Source organism: Grampus griseus, assembly GCF_964374135.1.
Source record: "Grampus griseus genome assembly, chromosome: 10".
Taxonomy (NCBI): Eukaryota; Metazoa; Chordata; class Mammalia; order Artiodactyla; family Delphinidae; genus Grampus; species Grampus griseus.
Window position 1 is genome coordinate 55696018 of NC_139004.1, and position 17971 is coordinate 55713988.

General features: G+C 44.9%; 1 protein-coding gene across 3 annotated transcripts in view; it reads left to right on the plus strand.

Annotated features, from left to right (window-relative positions):
• TRANK1 (tetratricopeptide repeat and ankyrin repeat containing 1) overlaps positions 1-17971 on the plus strand; it is a gene marked incomplete at its 5' end in the record, with an annotated part of 87245 nt that overhangs the window by 27911 nt on the left and 41363 nt on the right. For 2 of the 3 annotated variants that reach the window (XM_082663774.1, XM_082663775.1), the window contains 8 exons: positions 67-217; positions 2817-2935; positions 5494-5577; positions 6177-6315; positions 8068-8199; positions 10311-10481; positions 16281-16442; positions 16982-17236. In XM_082663774.1, the coding sequence (XP_082519900.1) occupies positions 67-217; positions 2817-2935; positions 5494-5577; positions 6177-6315; positions 8068-8199; positions 10311-10481; positions 16281-16442; positions 16982-17236 (1213 nt within the window). The remainder of the gene's footprint in view (positions 1-66; positions 218-2816; positions 2936-5493; positions 5578-6176; positions 6316-8067; positions 8200-10310; positions 10482-16280; positions 16443-16981; positions 17237-17971) is intronic. The other variant, XM_082663776.1, reaches the window with a different exon arrangement.

Here is a 17971-nt window from a genome sequence, read left to right on the forward strand (position 1 = left end):
ATCTTGCCTTCAGCAGCAGGTCAGAAAAGATGGGTGTGTTAACGGTTTTGCTTTTCTTCGTTGCAGGGATACTACCGAGCTGGTTATTCCTTGCTGCGGTTGCACCAGCCTTATGAAGCTGCTGACATGTTTTTCAAGGGTCTGAGACTCGTGCAAAGCAGCCAGGACCAGACCCAGGTTGCTGATTTCTTGGTGGGAGTCTTCACCACGATGAGCAGTAAGTCAGGACTGGGGGAGGCCCACCCTCTTTCTTTCTTTTAAAGTGCTTGTGATTTCTTTGAAAGCCTCCTGGGGACTCAGGTTTCTGGGGAGATAATTACAGGGTGTTTTTCTTTGTGGCTCATTTATGTAGCTTGAATGAAACTGGTTTTTACACTAGAAAGCACATGGGAAGCTTTGTTGGCTGGGGCCTTTGTGAAAACAACTGGGTCTTTTTGCACAAATCACTTAAAGCTGTCCCAATTTTCCGGTTTTGTTTCAGACTTCTTAAGTTTTCTGTGTTGCTAGCCATAGGGATTTCCCTGCTTATACTACGTGTTTTACGTGATTTTTGCATGTATCTCTCCAGTGTGTCGAGAAAATGTTCCTGTTTGCTATAAAACCAATCTGAAAAGGCTGAGGGAGGGGCCTGTGGAAGCTGACAGTCTACGAGGGACACACCAGGTTGGGCGGGGGGGTGGCGGTTTGCATCACTTATTGGGTTATTAGTCTGAAGACCTGGCCTGTGAGATGGCTTTGTCCGTGGCCTGGAATTGGCAAAAATAGACAATTCTGAAACACAATGTAATATGCTCCCTGCCAGGGACAAAGGAGCTCTTTCCCTGGTTATCACAGCGCAGTCTAAAGTTCTGCCAGTGGTCAGGCTGTTGTTTTCAAATACTGTGTTTGGTCAAATTTAAGATTGCACTAATTTAAGATGCGCCACTAATTTATGTTCTGCCGTTGAGACAGCATCAAAAGCAGCACATGCCCCGATTCTACAGATGGTAGAATGTGAACAATGACACATGTTAGAATTGCTGGAAAATGCTCTCAGCTTCAGAAATGGGGAAATTACTGCTGACGATAGATTCAACTGATATAGATCCAGCTCTTCCCATTGCAGTTGTGGGAAAGCAACTTTTGTGCTCTGTGGATGGGATCCTACAGATTTTGGGAAGTTCGGCACAGAGAAGGGGAGAGAGCAGTGTCAGGCAGTGGGTGGGAAGGGGTTAGAGGTGGGCTCAGCTGTGTCTCCTGGCAGAGAAATAGGTGTCCAGACAGGTGCTAATGGGTCGCAGCTTTCCCGTCAGCCTTTTGCCGACAGTGACTAAAGCCTGCTTCCCTTTCCTCTGAACCTGATGGCTTGACCCATTCCCTACACTTCCTCATTGTTCTCTGTGTCTTTTAAAAGCCACTGTTCTGTCAGAAGCCAGGCCAGAGTTATGGGAATTCCAGACAACTGTCTCTTGGTGACTGCCCCTCTAAGAAATCTGGATCCTGAGGGGGGCAGTTAACAGGATTTCTTAGGGTAACGCATCCCAGACTTTTCTACCAAAGTATACCTGTTTGGAGGATGAATGTTATGCCCGTGGCCCAATTTCTAAATTTTGAAAAATGTATTTATGAAAATTGTGTATCTTTTTTATACAATATATGTTTTGCTATTTACTCATTTTTGGAAATTGATAATCCTAGAAGAGGTGCCATGTTATTCTGGCCCCTGACCTGTCGCCTTGGATGTTCGCATCCACGAGTTGGCAGGGTCATGAGATGCAAAAGGCCACTAGCTTGAAAGGGTGCAAATTGACCCAAAGAGCTGCTCGACCTGGGTTCCCGTCTTGGTTTCGTCATGAACTAGCTGCACGATAAGCCACGAAGCTTGATCTCATTTCTCATAGTTTCTCACTGTTGGATGAAAATGATATTTGTCACCTTTCTTTCTTTCTTTATTTTTTTTTGCGGTACGCCGGCCTCTCACTGTTGTGGCCTCTCCCGTTGCGGAGCACAGGCTCCGGACGCGCAGGCTCAGCGGCCATGGCTCACGGGCCCAGCCGCTCCGCGGCATGTGGGATCTTCCCGGACCGGGGCACGAACCCACGTCCCCTGCATCGTCAGGCGGACTCTCAACCACTGCGCCACCTGGGAAAGCCCCTGTCACCTTTCTTAAAGGAAGTGAGTTTTATAACTTCCCTTAAGCGCCCATTTCCTCCTCCATATATGGAGGTAATACACTGCCTTATTGGTTTGTTTGAGGGATTAGTATAACACCCATCACTGGGCTTGGCAAATAGAGAAGCTAAGTGAGTGTTAGGTCACATTATGCTGCCTTAGGGGACAGTTTCACCCAAACTTAAAATGATTACCACTTCAATTATATAGGATTTTATATACTTTGAGAAGGCCCTTCTTTTTAAATTTAAAGTTTTAAAAATTTTTATACAGTTTTTAAAGGTTGCTTTCCATTTACAGTTATTACAAAATATTGGCTATATTCCCTATGTTGTACAATACTTCCTTGAGTCTATCTTATACCCAGTAGTTTGTACCTCCCACTCCCCCAACTCCTATATGGCCCCTCCTTTTTTTTTTTTTTTTTGGCTGTACTACGCGGCTTGCAGGATCTTAGTTCCCCAACCAGGGATCGAACCCTTGCGCCGTGCAGTGAAAGCATGGAGTCCTAACTCCTGGACCACCAGGGAATTCCCAGTTCTCTTTTCTTTTTGATATCTTAAATTTATCATTTGTCTATGTGTGGTCTTAATTGGAGGACCTTTTCCTAGATGTTCTAGACTTTCTCTAAATTAAAATTTCTAAATTCTGGAACTTTCTTTCAGGTGACCCTATTGTTTTGCAAAGTTTCTTGCCCTGCTTCGATTATATTTTCACTACTGGATTCTCAACTGAAGTGTGGCAATCTGTAATAGAAAAGTTGGCAAAGAAAGGATTATGGCATGTAAGTGAAAAGAGATCTTGTGGGGAAAGTACATTCTTGCTTAAACGATTTCTTTCTGCTGGCACTGGGGGATTATAATTTAGTACTTGCTTATCTTGATGCCAAAGTAACTTTTAAACTTTAACCTCATTAAAGATGAAAAGCCTCTGAGATATATTGGTTCGCCAGTTTCCATTTTTTAAGCTAGGAAAACAGTTTGTGGCAACCTCACTCTTGGCTGTGTCTCCACTGTCATCAAAGAAGTGTAAAGTCCAGATGCTACGGGTGATGTGGAATGAGGGAGATAAACAATTGCCTATTCATCTTCATAATCCTCTCTATACGGCATTTGCTAGCCAAGGCCTGATAACGTGCCTGTGCTTCTCAGAGGGTTGCTGTATGATTTCAAGGGACTGTTACCCTCAGGAAGCAGCAAGGCTGTAGGACCTGAATCCAGAGCCGGGAATCCATAGGATGGAGGAGCCCAGTGGACTGTGGAAGCTGGGCTTCACTGCCACACAGGTGCCTCCCTGAATCCAAATCCTCCCCAGTCTAGTCTGGGCTAATTCCTTCCTCTCTGAGCCTCATTTCCTCATTTGGAAGTTGCAGGATATAAACCTTTTCCCTCCCGGTTGAGGTGAGGATTAGAAATAATGGACCAAAAGCACCTGATAATAATGTCCATTGAGGGTTTACAGTGTGCCAGACACTGAGCCAAAGGGGTTTTACAACACCTGGCACCTGTATGCTCAGTGCCCAATGAGTAGTAGCTGTCATTGACGGCAGCCTATAAGCGCTCTTGAGAATGGGCTGGCCCAGGCTGGGAATTTGGTTAGAAAGGGCCTGCAGGCTTTTTAAAGCCAGGCAGTCCAGAAAAGTCTGGACTGCAAGGGCAGCCTGTAAGGACTCTGGACCCAGGAAGGCTGGATGACTGTAGGATACAGGATTCTTCGGTTTTTGAGAAGGTCACAGGTGCTATTGGGAATCTAATGAAATCGATGGGACTCTCTTTGCACACACACATACACACAATTTACGAGTGTAGCTTCAGGGAGTTCATGGGAACCCCCTAAAGTCTGGCCACGGGCTCCCAGAAACACATCCCCATATTACAGTCTCGAGAACATGGCAGTGAGGGGGCGGAAAGCAGGCTGCACTCTTGGGGAACCAGGAATCAGAAATCCGGGGCCCTGTTAACAAGAAATCTGGGATCTTCTCTTTTCCGATAAGATGGGTAAACTAAGAGATCTTTCTAGTTTTATTTTAAAAAGTCCTAAAATTCTGTGATTCCAAGTGTTAGGGTAGATCTGTGAGTGGGAGGGCCTAGGCCTCATTAACAGGAAAGCAGTTCCATTTACAGCCCCCAGGAAAGAACGTTTTACGTCCCCTCTTCCCCACGTGGGATGAATGTGAATAGAGCTCTGTAGTCTATGTGGGGAGGGAGGGAGTGGGAACCCAGTAGCTGACGGGCTATCACCTGATGGGCTATCACCCAGCCAGCCATGGAGGCCCAGGAATCCAGCCCAAGTGGTGGTCCCATATCCTACCAGCAGTGGAGCCTAGGCCATTTTCAAACACTGCAGACAGAGGCACCTTATAAAAGCCAGGCCAGCCATCAGGATTGTCAGAGCCCTGAACCTGTCATCTGGGAGTGTCTGGGCAGTGGGATCTGTTTAGGGTGAGCAGTTAAGAGTGGGCATCAAACTGAAAGAAGCTGGAAGCAAGATGTAGCCACAGACTGAGTCCCTGTGGTGCCACGCCCACCGGCAAGAGCATATGTCAGGGACGTGGATTCTGAGACTGGGTCTCCAGTCATGGCCATGCCAAGCCTAGAACTCCTGGACCAGCTGGCGTACCTGGATGATCCCAGTAGGGGCCTCTCAGGATTTGCTCTCTGTGTGACCTAGGGAAAGTTGCTTAACTTCTCTGGGGTTCAGTTTAGGGTCAGTGGTTTAACCACAGACTTTCTGAGGAAAAAAAAAAAAAAAAAAGTCCTGATCTGCAGCATTTGCCGCTTCCTGTAGTGTAAATTCTCTCGATTTCAATGGCCAATTTCAAGCTGCTAAGTCGACTGGAGGACTCACATTTGGGAAGAGATGTGCACAGTGAGCTCTCACTGATAGGAGCTGCCCCAGCACACCACTCGATAGGGTCTTGTGGACCCCAAATAGCAGTAATGTGCTAAAGAATTAATTGGGGTGGGCTATTTCAAAAGGATTTGATTCTTCTACTTGCTAAGCTTTAAGAACGTTGCAGGAAATTACTTCTTTACCTGCCTGCCCCTGTACTGTCCCAATGCTGCCCGCCATCGGCTGCTCCTGTCCTCAGCAGACTTTGAGGAAAGGTGGAGAGAGCTTAGCTCTCAGCACCAACAGGAAGTTTGCCAGACAGAGACACTTTGGTTATCATGGCTCAGGCTGAAGAGCTTGGCAGGTGACTTAAACAAAGAGACAGGGCTAGAGGGTGTCTTGTTCTGTTTTTTTGTTTCTGTGTTTTAAAGCTTAAGATTAATTTTGTTCTAATAACCCATGTGGAGACCATTATTGTTCCAGCTTTTTCTGTTTCTCCCCTTTCATCAGTCATTTCTACTTCTGTCAGCGAGAAAAGACCGGCTACCGAGAAATCTCCACGTCCCAAATTTATCACTGAAAAGTCTCTTTGAGGTAAGGTGGCTTCTTGACACATACGGTTTCAAGTCAGGCCACTTCTGGACTGTGGTGTTTGGGACCTTCCCCTTCAGCCACCTCACTGCAAATTTGTTATTTATAGTAATCTTAGGCTGGGGCCACAGCTAATCAGGGTTTTACTGATTCTAAACTTTATGGGTGGGGGGTGGGAGAAGGGGGGATTGGATGAAGGCGGTCAAAAGGTAACCACTTCCAATTATATGATAAATAAGTCCTAGGGGTGTCATGTACAACATGATGAATAGAACGAACACGGCTGTATGTTCTATATGAAAGTTGTTGAGAGAGCAAATCCTGAGCGCTCTCATCACAAAAAGAATTTTTCTTTTTTTAATTTAATGTTGTATCTATATGAGATGATGGATGTTCACTAAACTTGTGGTCATCGTTTCACGATGTAGGTAAAGCCAGATCATTCTGCTCTACACCTTAAATATATACAGTGCTGTATGTCAAACTATATCTCAATAAAACTGGAAGAAAAAGAACCCCAAACTCTATGGGGAAGGAGTTTGAAGTTTCATATCGATAAGGCCACTGCCATAATTCTTCCTGTGTATTTTTTTTTTCTCCAGAAATTTGTCTTCTTCGGATTTCATGAGAAAATAGAACAGGTGCCCAGGCTAGTCCAGTGGCTCATCTCCATAGGTGCGAGCATCGAGACCATAGGACCGTACCCTCTGCACGCCCTCATGTGCCTCTGCATCCAGGCCAGTGAGTTCTCTCCTGACGGTGCGCCCTCCACGCTGTCCTCCAGCTTGGACCTCAGGGACTGTGCTTAGCTCAAGTGAAACCAGAATGTGGAATAGTCAGATGATTTGAATAGTTCATGATTTGATCATTCAGATGAATGAAGGCAGCAGGGAAACAGCATCATTTTTCCTTCTCCCGGGACCTCATAGCTAGAGGCCCACACTGAAAGGATGCTGTGTTCTCAGACAGATCCTGGCAGCAGAGTGGAGCCCTGGGATTCAAGGACAGGCCTTGGGACAGACAGCCTTTGCTGGACAGAGCTCTCAGGGAAGCTGTGGAGGGAGTTTCCTCCCGGTGGCAAAGGCAGCCATGGTCTTCTTCCGAGTTCATTTTCTCTCGACTAGAGGACCAACTACTGTGGGGAGTGGGAGGGGGGAAACCCCAAGGGAAACACTGGCTATTGCTGATACAGTTTGCTTGTGGTTCTTTTAAAGGAATCCTATTTTCATAGGTGTATATATAATTTGTCTTTTTTTAGTCTTCACCACCTGGCTATAGGATTTGAGTTTTTAAATATTTTTATCATTAAAACACACACATACAATATCCACATTTACGCTTTAGATAGAAGTCTGTTTTTCTTTTCGAAGCATATGTAGCTTCACTGTTGGACCCTGACCCACACTATCTTAGAGCCAGAAGGAGCCAAGAGAACTTGTCTACACTGTCTTCCTCTTTTAGGCTGTAGCATCTCCTCAGGATGGGAGTGGGGGTGGCCAGTGGCTTGAAGACCTGAGCCCCCATCTTTGCTTCAGCCACATTTGCCCTATCGTGATACATTTCATCTGTTGGAGAATCCATAAAAGGTTTCACTCTCATACAGTGGATAAAACATTTAAAAGTATGAAGTCTGACTAAAAGCAATCTGATCCAATCCTCCCAGTTTCAAATTAGGTGTGCCTCTGGGTATGAAAGTCACAATTCCTCTCTGTGTCTACTTTTTAAGTTTGCTCCTGCGGTTAGAGGCAGATGTGGATGAGATCAAGTCTTCAAGTTTATCCCCGATTTGTCTCTCAGAGGAAAACTGACATGGTGACAAATGGTGTCCACAGAGTTGGCAGAATTATGTGGCTTTCCAGGACTTACAAGGAAGGAGTCTGGGGAAAGAGTTTGAAATCTCTGTCCTGTTGATAGTAAGGTAGTGGGGTAATGATTGTTGCCCTGCCCAGGTCCTCTTTGCGACCAGTGCCCCCAGCCCCACCTGCTGCACCACAGCTGCCTCCTTTGCCAGGGAGCTGCTCTTTGCCAATAGGTACCATGCCCCTCTCTGGAGGCGGTTCTGTAGCTCTGGATTGATTGACACCGGGGTACAAAAGGTGAGCCCCTGCCTCAAGGTGGGTCAGCACTGTAGGGCAGTGCCTGCTCCACAGCTCCCCGTGGGATCAGGCTGAAGCCGACTCAGCTGAGGCCACATCACTGCTTGCCTTCATCCCCTGCCCTGCTTCCCTCCCCGTCTTTCTCCCTCTGTCAATAAATCACACGTACAAGAATCTCTGTCTCAGGCTCTGCTTCTAGGGAATCTGACTTCAGTTTCCTATGAATAACTTTATATGACTCATCCTTTCAATGCACAAACTCTGTGTCTCCACACCTGTTTGTGGCAAGTGACAATGTGTGTTGGATGCCCCTTGGGTTCCCTCGGTGTGGTGCACAGTGATTTGCTTTGCAGCTTTTCTGTGTGTTGAAAATAACATCAGTAACTCATTCCTTCAGAGGAAAACCATCTTTTCAAGTGGTTAATGGACTACAAGCCCGAGTGGAAAGGTCACATCAACCAGAAGGACGAGGATGGCCGTACCGTCCTGCACGTGGTTGCCGCCCACTCCCCAGGGTACCTCCTCAAGCGTAAGTGGCAGCACCCCTCAGAGCTGTGCTGTGGGTGGAGTGACTTCAGGCGCTAGGGAACCCACACAGCTGACCGCTTTACCCGTGCCATCCCGTGACAGGCTTTAATAGTCAAAAATATCAAATTATGCACTCCTTTTTTTATTGGATCATATTTTCAGTTGGCTTTTCAGAAAGAAGTTTACTCTAATATATTTTATCCTTGAAAGTCTTATCCAGTGATACTGTTCTTGAGCAAAAGTACTTACGTAGCTTTAAATTTTAAAAAACTTTCTGTGATTTAAGACTCTAAGCATTAATTTTTTTCTGGATTTAATTATTACAAAATTATTATTACTACAGAGATCACCAAAGCAACATAAATATATTAAATTTTCTGTAAGTAATTGGTAAAAAAAATAATTTTGGAGGGAGGTGAGAGAAGGATGTGTCATGGTGCCTTTTAAAAGGGGCTTGACAGCTACTTGATTTTCCCTTAGGTTGATACTGGGGAGGTCACGAGCTTTCACCTCCTTCGGGGCAATACTTTGGTAATTGCATGAGTTCTCTATACTATGTAACCAATCACCGTAAACTTAGTGGCTTAAAATGACACTCTAACTCTGTAGGTTAGTAGTCTGACATGATATGACTGAGTTTCCTGCTCAGTGTCTCTTGAGACTGTAATCAAGGCACTGGCTGAGGCTGCATTCTCATCTGGAGTTCCAGCCCTTCCTTCGAGCTCACATGATTGTGGCACAATCCGGTTCCTTGTAGTTGTAGGACAGAGGTCCCGTTTTCTTGCTGGCTGTCAGCTTCTACAGATCGCACACATTCTTTGTCCTATGGCCTCCGCTGTCTTCAAAGCCAGCAGGGGAAAACCTCTAAACCTTTGACCTTTAGGGCTCATGTGATCAGGCCAGGATAATCTCCCTATCTTAAGGTCAACTGCTTTGGGACCTTAAATACATTTGCGAAGTCTCATCATAGCAGAGTTTAGATTAGTATTAAATGGGTAACTGGGAGAAGGTGTGTGTACACCAGGGGTTGGGAATCTCAGGGTCTGTCTGAGAATTCTGCCTATCACAGTGAGGTACTTGATGGGTAAGAAGTATGACTTTTTAATTTTGTCTTATTTTTGTAAAATGGGAGAAAAGCAGTTGTGACTGGGGAGATGGGGAAGGAGAGCATCACCAGCAGGACGATACCTGGAGTAGAGGTGCTTTGTTAAGGTGGTGAATTTTAGGAAAGCACGGTATGGAAGCTGGGAATTGGGCATTGATTCCTTTAACCTCTGTGCTCACATAAGTCTTGGTACCTCCAGGGATACACCTGTTACATTCTGAAATCTGTTGCACCTGTGATCACAGAGCCACCTGAATGCTTGGCAAATAGATATGTCAAAGCAGCAAATGGAGGGGCTTCCCTGGTGGCGCAGTGGTTGAGAGTCCGCCTGCCGATGCAGGGGACACGGGTTTGTGCCATGGTCCGGGAAGATCCCACATGCCGCGGAGCGGCTGGGCCCGTGAGCCATGGCCACTGAGCCTGCGCATCCGGAGCCTGTGCTCTGCAGCGGGAGGGGCCACAGCAGTGAGAGGCCCGCGTACTGCCAAAAAAAAAAAAAAAAAAGCAGCAAATGGAGCTGGCAGCCAGAGGTGGGGCTGCAAGGGTTGAAACAGTGACAAGAAGACCCTGATGCAAAAGCAATTGCTACTTTCTTCTCTTGTCTCCAGACAGGCTTTTTTTCTGGGAGTATATTCTGTTTCCTCTCTAGGGAATAAAGAAATCTGAAGTCACAGCTTGCTGTCATCCTTACAGCTGTAACTGTTGCCTAGTAACCAGATTCCCCCTCTCCTTGCTTGTTGCCAAGGAGAGGGGAGAAAGGTAGAGAGGAGCGCACTTCTGAACCTCTTAAAAGCTATTGTCCTTCCCACTCCACACAGGACTCCTTGCTCTGGGGACTTGGCTGAATTGCCCAAGGCCATCAGTTTCTGTAAGCAGAGAGGGACACTGGTCCCCTTGCCCCAGGCTGCTCAGGCTGGGAACTGGGCGGAAGTGCACTCATGGGGACGTCTCCTTATGGAAGAAACCATGACAAACCCCAACCCGCTTCTCACTTTGGCCTGCTCTAGGACAAACAGATGATGTGCAGATGCTCCTGAGCTTTGGGGCAGACCCCACTCTGCTGGATCGACAGTCCCGGTCCGCCGTGGATGTCCTGAAGAGGAACAAGAACTTCAAAGCCATTGAGAAAATCAACAGTCACTTGGAAAAGCTGGCAGCATGTTCTAAGGACCTCTCAGGTACAGTTTCCAGGGAATTAACTTTTTAGAGGGGGCAAAACTGGTTCTGCGCCATTAGGTACAAATCAGTTTATCTTTTCTTGGTACATGAAGATGGAAGTGAGCACCCCCCCCCGCCACCAGTCTTTGGAAAACTTGTTTGCTTTTTTTGAAAGATAGAATGAAGCAACTCTTACTGTGAGAGTGTCTACCACTTTCTGGAAACTTGGCAAGTCTACCTTTGGGCAGTAAGGGTGATTTTTTTTTTCCATGCATGCACACAGTAAGAAAGAAAAAATTCAGACAGAACATGAGATAACAGAAATCAAGCCCACTTTTCAGAAACCGTAGCTAACAATTAAAACTACACTTATAGCTCTATTTTTTGATCTGTAAGTTTGGGACGGCATATATGGACTAATTGCTGTATAAGGTAAAGTGCAACAAGTCAGCTCTCTGTTGAATTTTGTCTAGTAAAGTTATTTGTGTCATTTACATCCTGTTCCTGAACTCTGGGTTTTCTGTGCTTCATCTATAGATTGATTCTGAACATTGAAAACCATTAAATCACATTTACATGGTAGTATGATTTCTACAAATAGTAGCATAGGTGGACCCATAAAAAAGAATCACCAAATGCCCTGAAAACTTTGCTCTTTAAATGTGATACTCTTTGAGCATCCTGGCTTGATGAAACATATACATACACATTATTGTATATGTGTGTGTATATATGTATGTACACACATATATTTTTAGACTTTATTTAGACTTTAACTTAGATGGTAGCCCCAGCACATATATATTATGCTTCTTTTAGTTCTTGCGCTCATATGTGGCTCTTGTGGCTCACACTGTCTGTCTAGATTTTTCTCTTACTCTGCTAGGTACCAACTCCAGGTACCAATATCATGGAGGAGATATGCATAGTAGACTTATGGTGTTTTTGAAAATGTCTTTATCCTTAGATTGAGAATTGGTCTGCATATAAGCACTGTATTTTATCGGTCCTCAGTTGCACTTTCCCCCCACATTTTGCCACCTTTGAAACGAATGTGTTTCACAATCAGTGACGTGTCCCAGTTTAATGGCAGCGTTTTCTGGTGTGTTTGACAATCTGGGGTCTCTTAGATTTATGAAATACTCTGTAAAACCTCGTTCCTTACAACTTGGTATTCTAGCCTCCGTTACTGATTAGATGTCAGTTTGATTTATTTTCCCTTTTAGAATTTTCTGTCCTTAGGGTTGTGGAATTTCCCTGGGATGTGTCTAGATGTGGGTCCGTATTCATTCTTCTTGTCTGGCACCTGCTGGCCTCTTTCAATCTAACTTTTTTTAGCTCAGAGAACTTATTCTCTATCATTTTGTTCCCTTCCAGCATCTCTTTGCCACCACTTTCACGTGGATGAGCTTCCTGAATCTGTAACATGTCTCTCTACTTTCCCTAACGTCTTCTATCTCCTTTTTTTCTTTCGAGATCTTTAACTAGGACTTTAGCTTTTCCTTTTATAATTCAGCTTGCCTATTGCATTTTTTAATTTGGAAACTCAGTTTTCATTTCTAAGAACTCTTTCCGGTTCTCTGTTTCTTATCTGTGACAACTTGTGCTTGATTGACATTTGCCACTTCTCGAATGGCCTTTAAGAATGGTGAGAATTTTTTTAAAGACCGTTGTCCTCTCTTCTGTGAGTTATTTATGTTTTTGGGGGGCTTAGTTGATCCCTCTTCTTGCTTCTCTTTTGTGCTATTGCTTTTCCTATTTTATCTTCTGATCTTTGGATGGTTTGTATTTATGAATGAACAACTAGACTTATTAATACTTAATAGATGGTTAGTGCGCATTTATTGAAGTTATTTGGATGTGTTTCTCCAGAAACACTCCCCCACTGGAATGGGTGAGTAGGCGGCAGGTTGTAGGCAGCACATGGGGTGTGTGTGGTGGGGAGAGTGGGAGGCACCCTGCCAGGCTGGGGATCGTGGCAATTTTCAGGGTCAGGAAGGTTTTATGTGAGGGAGATTGAAGCTGCTTTTCCTTTAACACTGCCCCCTGTTTCCCCATCTATGTTTTAATTTTTATTCATTTATTTAAAATATCTCCTGTTGTTTCTGTGAGAACATGGGAATAAATGTATTTGCAGAGTCCTGTTTTCCTGGGATGTTCTCTTAAAGCTGTGATATGTCATGTTTAGTTTTTAAATGATTTCTCTTTTAAGGAATTGGTGGTGTAATTAATAAATTATTGTGAGAGGCCTCCTGAGAGCTTATACCTGTAACCTCAGTTTCGGGGTGGTTTCTACTGTTTGAGAAATTGAAACTAACCAAACAGATTTCTCTGCCAATGAATTTCAAAGTTTTAAAATAAACTTTTAGAGAAGGACCACCAATGAATGGTAGAAAATGGCTGACGTGCCTGCAAATTTATTGTTCATTAATTCTAATCTTAATGCTTAGAATGCTGTAGACTTTAGTATGTCATGCAGTTTTGTTGTTGTTTTTAAAGTTTTGATTTTTTTCAGTTTCCTGGTATAATAGAATCTTAAATATCTGCTGATTCTGCCTTTCTCACTAGCTGCTGGGGAAAGCCAGAGCCCACAGGGAGTGGGCAGGGTGGGGGTGTGAACCTGAGTGGTCAGGGTTACCTGTCTTTCCCGGCCTCTCACAGCCACCACTAGATGGCAGCATGTCCACCTTCTCCAGCAGCTGATGCTCTACTGTCCTCAGGACCAACAAGATTGGAGTCTTTGTTTTTTTCGCAGTTGTTTGTGATTTTCTCTGATTCACTAGTGCGTGGCCTTTCAGAGTGAGAACGAATCCAGGCCTCTGAAGCCTTTCTCTCTGGTCCTCCCCTGGGCGCCAGCTGCTTTCTGCTCTGTGAAGGCGCCTCTAGCTCTGCACTAAGAGGATGCGGACCTTCTCTGTGTGTCTGTTTCCCGCATAAACGGAGCCTGTGACTCAGAGGCCATGGTGTGTCATCCTCAAATCCTTCAGCACCACACAATGCCCTGTTTTCAGTAAATGCAGATGTGCGGTATTGATGATACTTCTTCCTCTTTATAAAGCAATAGATTCTTTTTTAAAAAAGAAAATTTACAAAATGTAGGAAAGGAAAACAAGAAAATATTAATTCTGCATAAGCCCACCTGCCTGAAAAAATTAGTATAGTTGTGATTTAGTCATTTACTCTTATTCCATGCATTTATAGTTACACATTTTTTATTTTCTTTTATAAAAATGAGATGGTTACATAAATTTCAATTGATAAAATATATGTAATAAAACTTACCAGTTTCACCTTTTTTAGCTCAAAAGGAAGATTTCATGCAAAAACAAAATCTCTTTGAAATGATTTATTTCTATTTTCTAACACTTCTGAGTGCTTGCAGCTTCAGATCTCTTGTAGTTTTAATTTTTAATTTCAAATCTGCTTGTATATATCTACTAAATATGATCATTGTAGAAAATTTGTAAAAATTTCATTTTATATAAAAACAAAAATTTATTGTAATTACACCTTGGCATATTTTTATCCAGTCTTTTGGTTGCTGTTCAGTACTTACGTAGTCATCTTTTTTAAAAACCTGTGATTATCATGTATAAGCAATTCTATATCCTGATGCTTCTTTTCTCTCTTAGTAAGCTTAGAAAATTTAGAAAAAAAAGAAAAAAACCAGACAAGTTCAGAGTAATAAACAAATCACCCGTACCTACCCAGAGATGCTGACCCAGGGCTACCATTGTCAGTGTTTCAGCACCTTTCCTTTTATACTGTTTTATGTTGTTGATATATCACTCTCTGGTTTCTTTTCTGATTTCAGGACCCTTCCCTGATCTGACCGCCTTCTTAATTATTCTGAAGCACACAACCATGCGTTTATTATACAACTGCATCTAATTGTCTCTTTTGTCAAGCTTGGTATATTTCTGTTCAGTTTCAAGTGACTTTTGTACTAAACTAACTGCCCTGGTGGAGGAATGATGCCCTGAGGCATGAGGTAGGGGGACAAGTGGCAGGTTTCCATCTGCCTGGTGGTGAAGGAAGTTCCTCCTTTACCAAGCGTCATATTCTCCTGGTTCGTGAGTTTTCATTGTTTTCTGTGTCTTCATAGGCATTCTAGGATGAAGGTGGGATGCCGAACCCAGGGGTGCTAGTCCGTCATTGTTACACCACACAGTTCATGTTCTTTGCCTCAGAACAGGCAGCTCACTGAGGTGATAATAAGTCTTCCTTTGCCAAGGTTTTCCATTTCCTTTTCTCTGGAGGTTAGTGCTAGGGTTAATGTTAGTTCTTGCTTCCATCTGGCACCAGAAGGTCTCTTGATTAGAGGGCAGTGGGCGTTTGCCCCCGAAGTTGGGGTGTGTGTGTGTGGGTGTGTGTGTTTCTGGTGCTCTGATCTGTTGAAAGGTGATCCAGGTGTGTATCAGAAGGCAGGCAGCTGACATCAGAACTCTGCTTGGGTCCCCTGGGTCCTTTCCCATTGTTGTGTGCTCCCTGGTGTGCCTTCACTTTGCAAAGCCAGCACCTAAGGCTCGTTCTCAAGGAGAACAGCCTATGGGCTTATGGAGCCTGTTTTGCTCAGGCTCCTTCAAACCAGAAGTGCCTGGGAATTTACATCCTCCCAAGGCAGTCTGTGGCCGGTGGCAGAAAGAGGTGAGAATCTGAAAGCCCGGTTCCCTTGCCTTGGCTGGCACAGCTCTGAGGTGTGACTCACTCCAGATCCCCCCAGGGGTCAGGCAAGGCACACCCCTACCCTGTGGGACTCAGCCTGAGCTCACACCCTGCCTGGTTCCTCCCTGACCCTGACCTGATTCCCCCACCCTCACTGGTCTCTTCCTTCATAAACTACATGCACACAAATCCTTGCCTCAGGGTCTGCTGTGGGAGACATGGCTGATAATAGGATGCTTTTATTTTTCCATCTCTAAAGTGTTCCTATTCTGTTAGAACATGACATTGAACATGCATTCACCTGTTCATCACATGATAGCACTTATGCTGTGGGCCAGGCCCATCTCATTGGGTGTGAAAACAGATGTCCAGTTATCTGTTCAGTAGGATTCCATTTTAACCAAGAGAGTTTTCTGAGTGTATAATCTGATACCAAATAAAACATTTGCCTTTTTTCAACCTTTCTTCAGTGGTTGATTTCTAATCATGACTACTTTCTCAGTAAATTAAACCAAGGGGATAATGTTTTCCCTCTTATGGCCAGAGAGGTGGCTTCTTACTCTTGGCTTTTTCCACTTGCCAGTTAGATGCACGGGTGGCTGGCATGTAGTTGGATGTTGCTGCTGCAGTAAGCCACCCTCCTGCTATCACTTCCCTGAACTGTTGTATCAGTTATCCATTGCTGCATAACAAACAGCCCTCAAACTTAGTGGCTTAGAGCAACAAGCACTTATTTAGCTCATGATCCTGCAGCTCAGCCATTGAGGCTGGGCAGTTCTCATAGCCTTAACAGAACTCCTTCAAGTGTCTGCTTCTTGCTGATCGTAGCTGGGCTCTTTCACATCTCTGGGGCTCAGTTTGGACAACTGAACTGATTCCTCTTTGTTTTATGATGTTTCTTATCTAGCCTGGATCTGAATAGAACTAAACAAGGCCTCTTGAGGCCCAGGCTCAGAATTGGCACAAAAATCACATCTGCTGCATTCTCCTGGTCACAGCAGGTCATGAAGCCAGGCCAGAGTCAGGGTCGGGGAGGGGAACAGGCACTTCAAAGTCTCCTGGCTCCACAGAGGAGTGGAGAGGTGTGGTCATCCTTGCAATCTACGGGGCTGTGATCTCTGCAGTCACAAGCAGCACTCGGGGGTATTTTGCAGGACTGAGCAATGGCAGGGGACCAGCTAGCGAGGGCGACATTTTCCGGAAGGCCTCTGAGCAGCTAGTGACATACATGAATTCAGGAAGCCGCTTGCTGCAGAAAAACTTTTGGAAGCAAGGAGTGGTTCAGAGGTTCTTGCGCCTCCTTTCTTCTCGGCAAGGTAAGGTTTCTTACAACCTTCAGTAGTGTTCAAAGATGCTCTACGCACCTTAAAACTCTTTTCTACTATCTGTTTAAACATTGATTAAAAAATAAATGCCATGATCTACATGTAAAACATTCAAACAACACAGAACATTCTTCAGTGAAAAGTCGATCATCCACCCCTGAACTTCAGTCTCTAAATCTCATCCACAGAGGCAACCTGTTATTAGTTTTTCATGCAGCCTCCTGGAATTTGCATATACTATCCTTATTTAAAATACCACAGATGTTTCTCTTTTCTATTGGCTAGGACTCTACACTCCTTGGGTATTCCCAACCTTCCCAAGAAGCTCACGCACCAGTGCTGACACTGAGGTTCACACGTGGTTGAGTAGCATGACCCAGATAACTAAGTACTTGTTTATGGTTTCCCCACGTCTTAAAGATACTGATCCGTAACTTGGGGTGATGATGTCCCTCTGTGTTGGGTTTTGGCTGGGGACAGAAATCACATGAACCTTTTTCTGGAGTGTGGTGTGTTCTTGTTTTTGAAAGAAATCCCTCCCGACCTGGTCTATGACATTGACCGCGACTGTGCCAACGCCTTCATCAAGTTTTTACTGGAAAAACAGAAATGGCCTGAAGTGCTTCTGCTGCTGACCCGCAAAGTGAGTGGGGAGCCACCGTCCGGGGACTGTCTCATCAAAGACTGTGACCTCTCGAACCTCAGCCTCTGTGCCATCCTCCCCCGCCTCAGCGCCTGGGACCAGCGGAGGACCCTGCTCCTGGGCCACCTGATAGACCACGGAGGTGAGTCCCAGATGCTGAGTCAGCACCGGGAGGACATCCCAGGGGAGTCCAGGTGCCACAGTTCATGGGGCTTTTTGCTTGATTTCAGAGACTCCTTTAAATTCTGCCTCATTCTCTTCCTCCTCCCTATCTTCTCATTGGAAACAGTGATAGGGTCGATGCATTTTTGTGAATTCTTCCCTTTCTCTCGTGTAAGAAACCTCAGGCCTGTGGAGGGGGCCTGGGCCCTGGTGTAGCCACAGCGGTCATTTCCTCCCAACCTCCGACTGGACTTTTCCCTGCACTCAGTATGCCGCATGGGTCCTTGTCAAACGCTGTGACATTCTTTTCTGATCCATGGATTGGGATTTGTGATGCTTGTTTTTTAAAGAAACAGCCAAATAATGGGTGGGTGGAAACATCTGCTGTTTTAATCGGCACAATCAGGCTTGGCTGAATGTATGTCTGGAGTGTGCAGACGTCTTGCTGGATCAGGTTTTATTTTAAAACAAATTTGGAAGCACTAACCTTCTCCTTACGCTCCCCCCACTTAGGCCACTACTAACTGGCCACTGTAACTACTGACGTCTCCTCATTTATAAAATGGGAATGAAACTAATCCCCCTTTCTTAGAGCTGTTTGGAATATTCAATGAGTTCATGGACGCAGACTCTCGGCGGAGCGCCTGGGCTGTGTGGTTTTCCACCTGCCTTGCCGTTTAAGGGGAAATGACCTTCAGAAGGAGTGATGCCACAT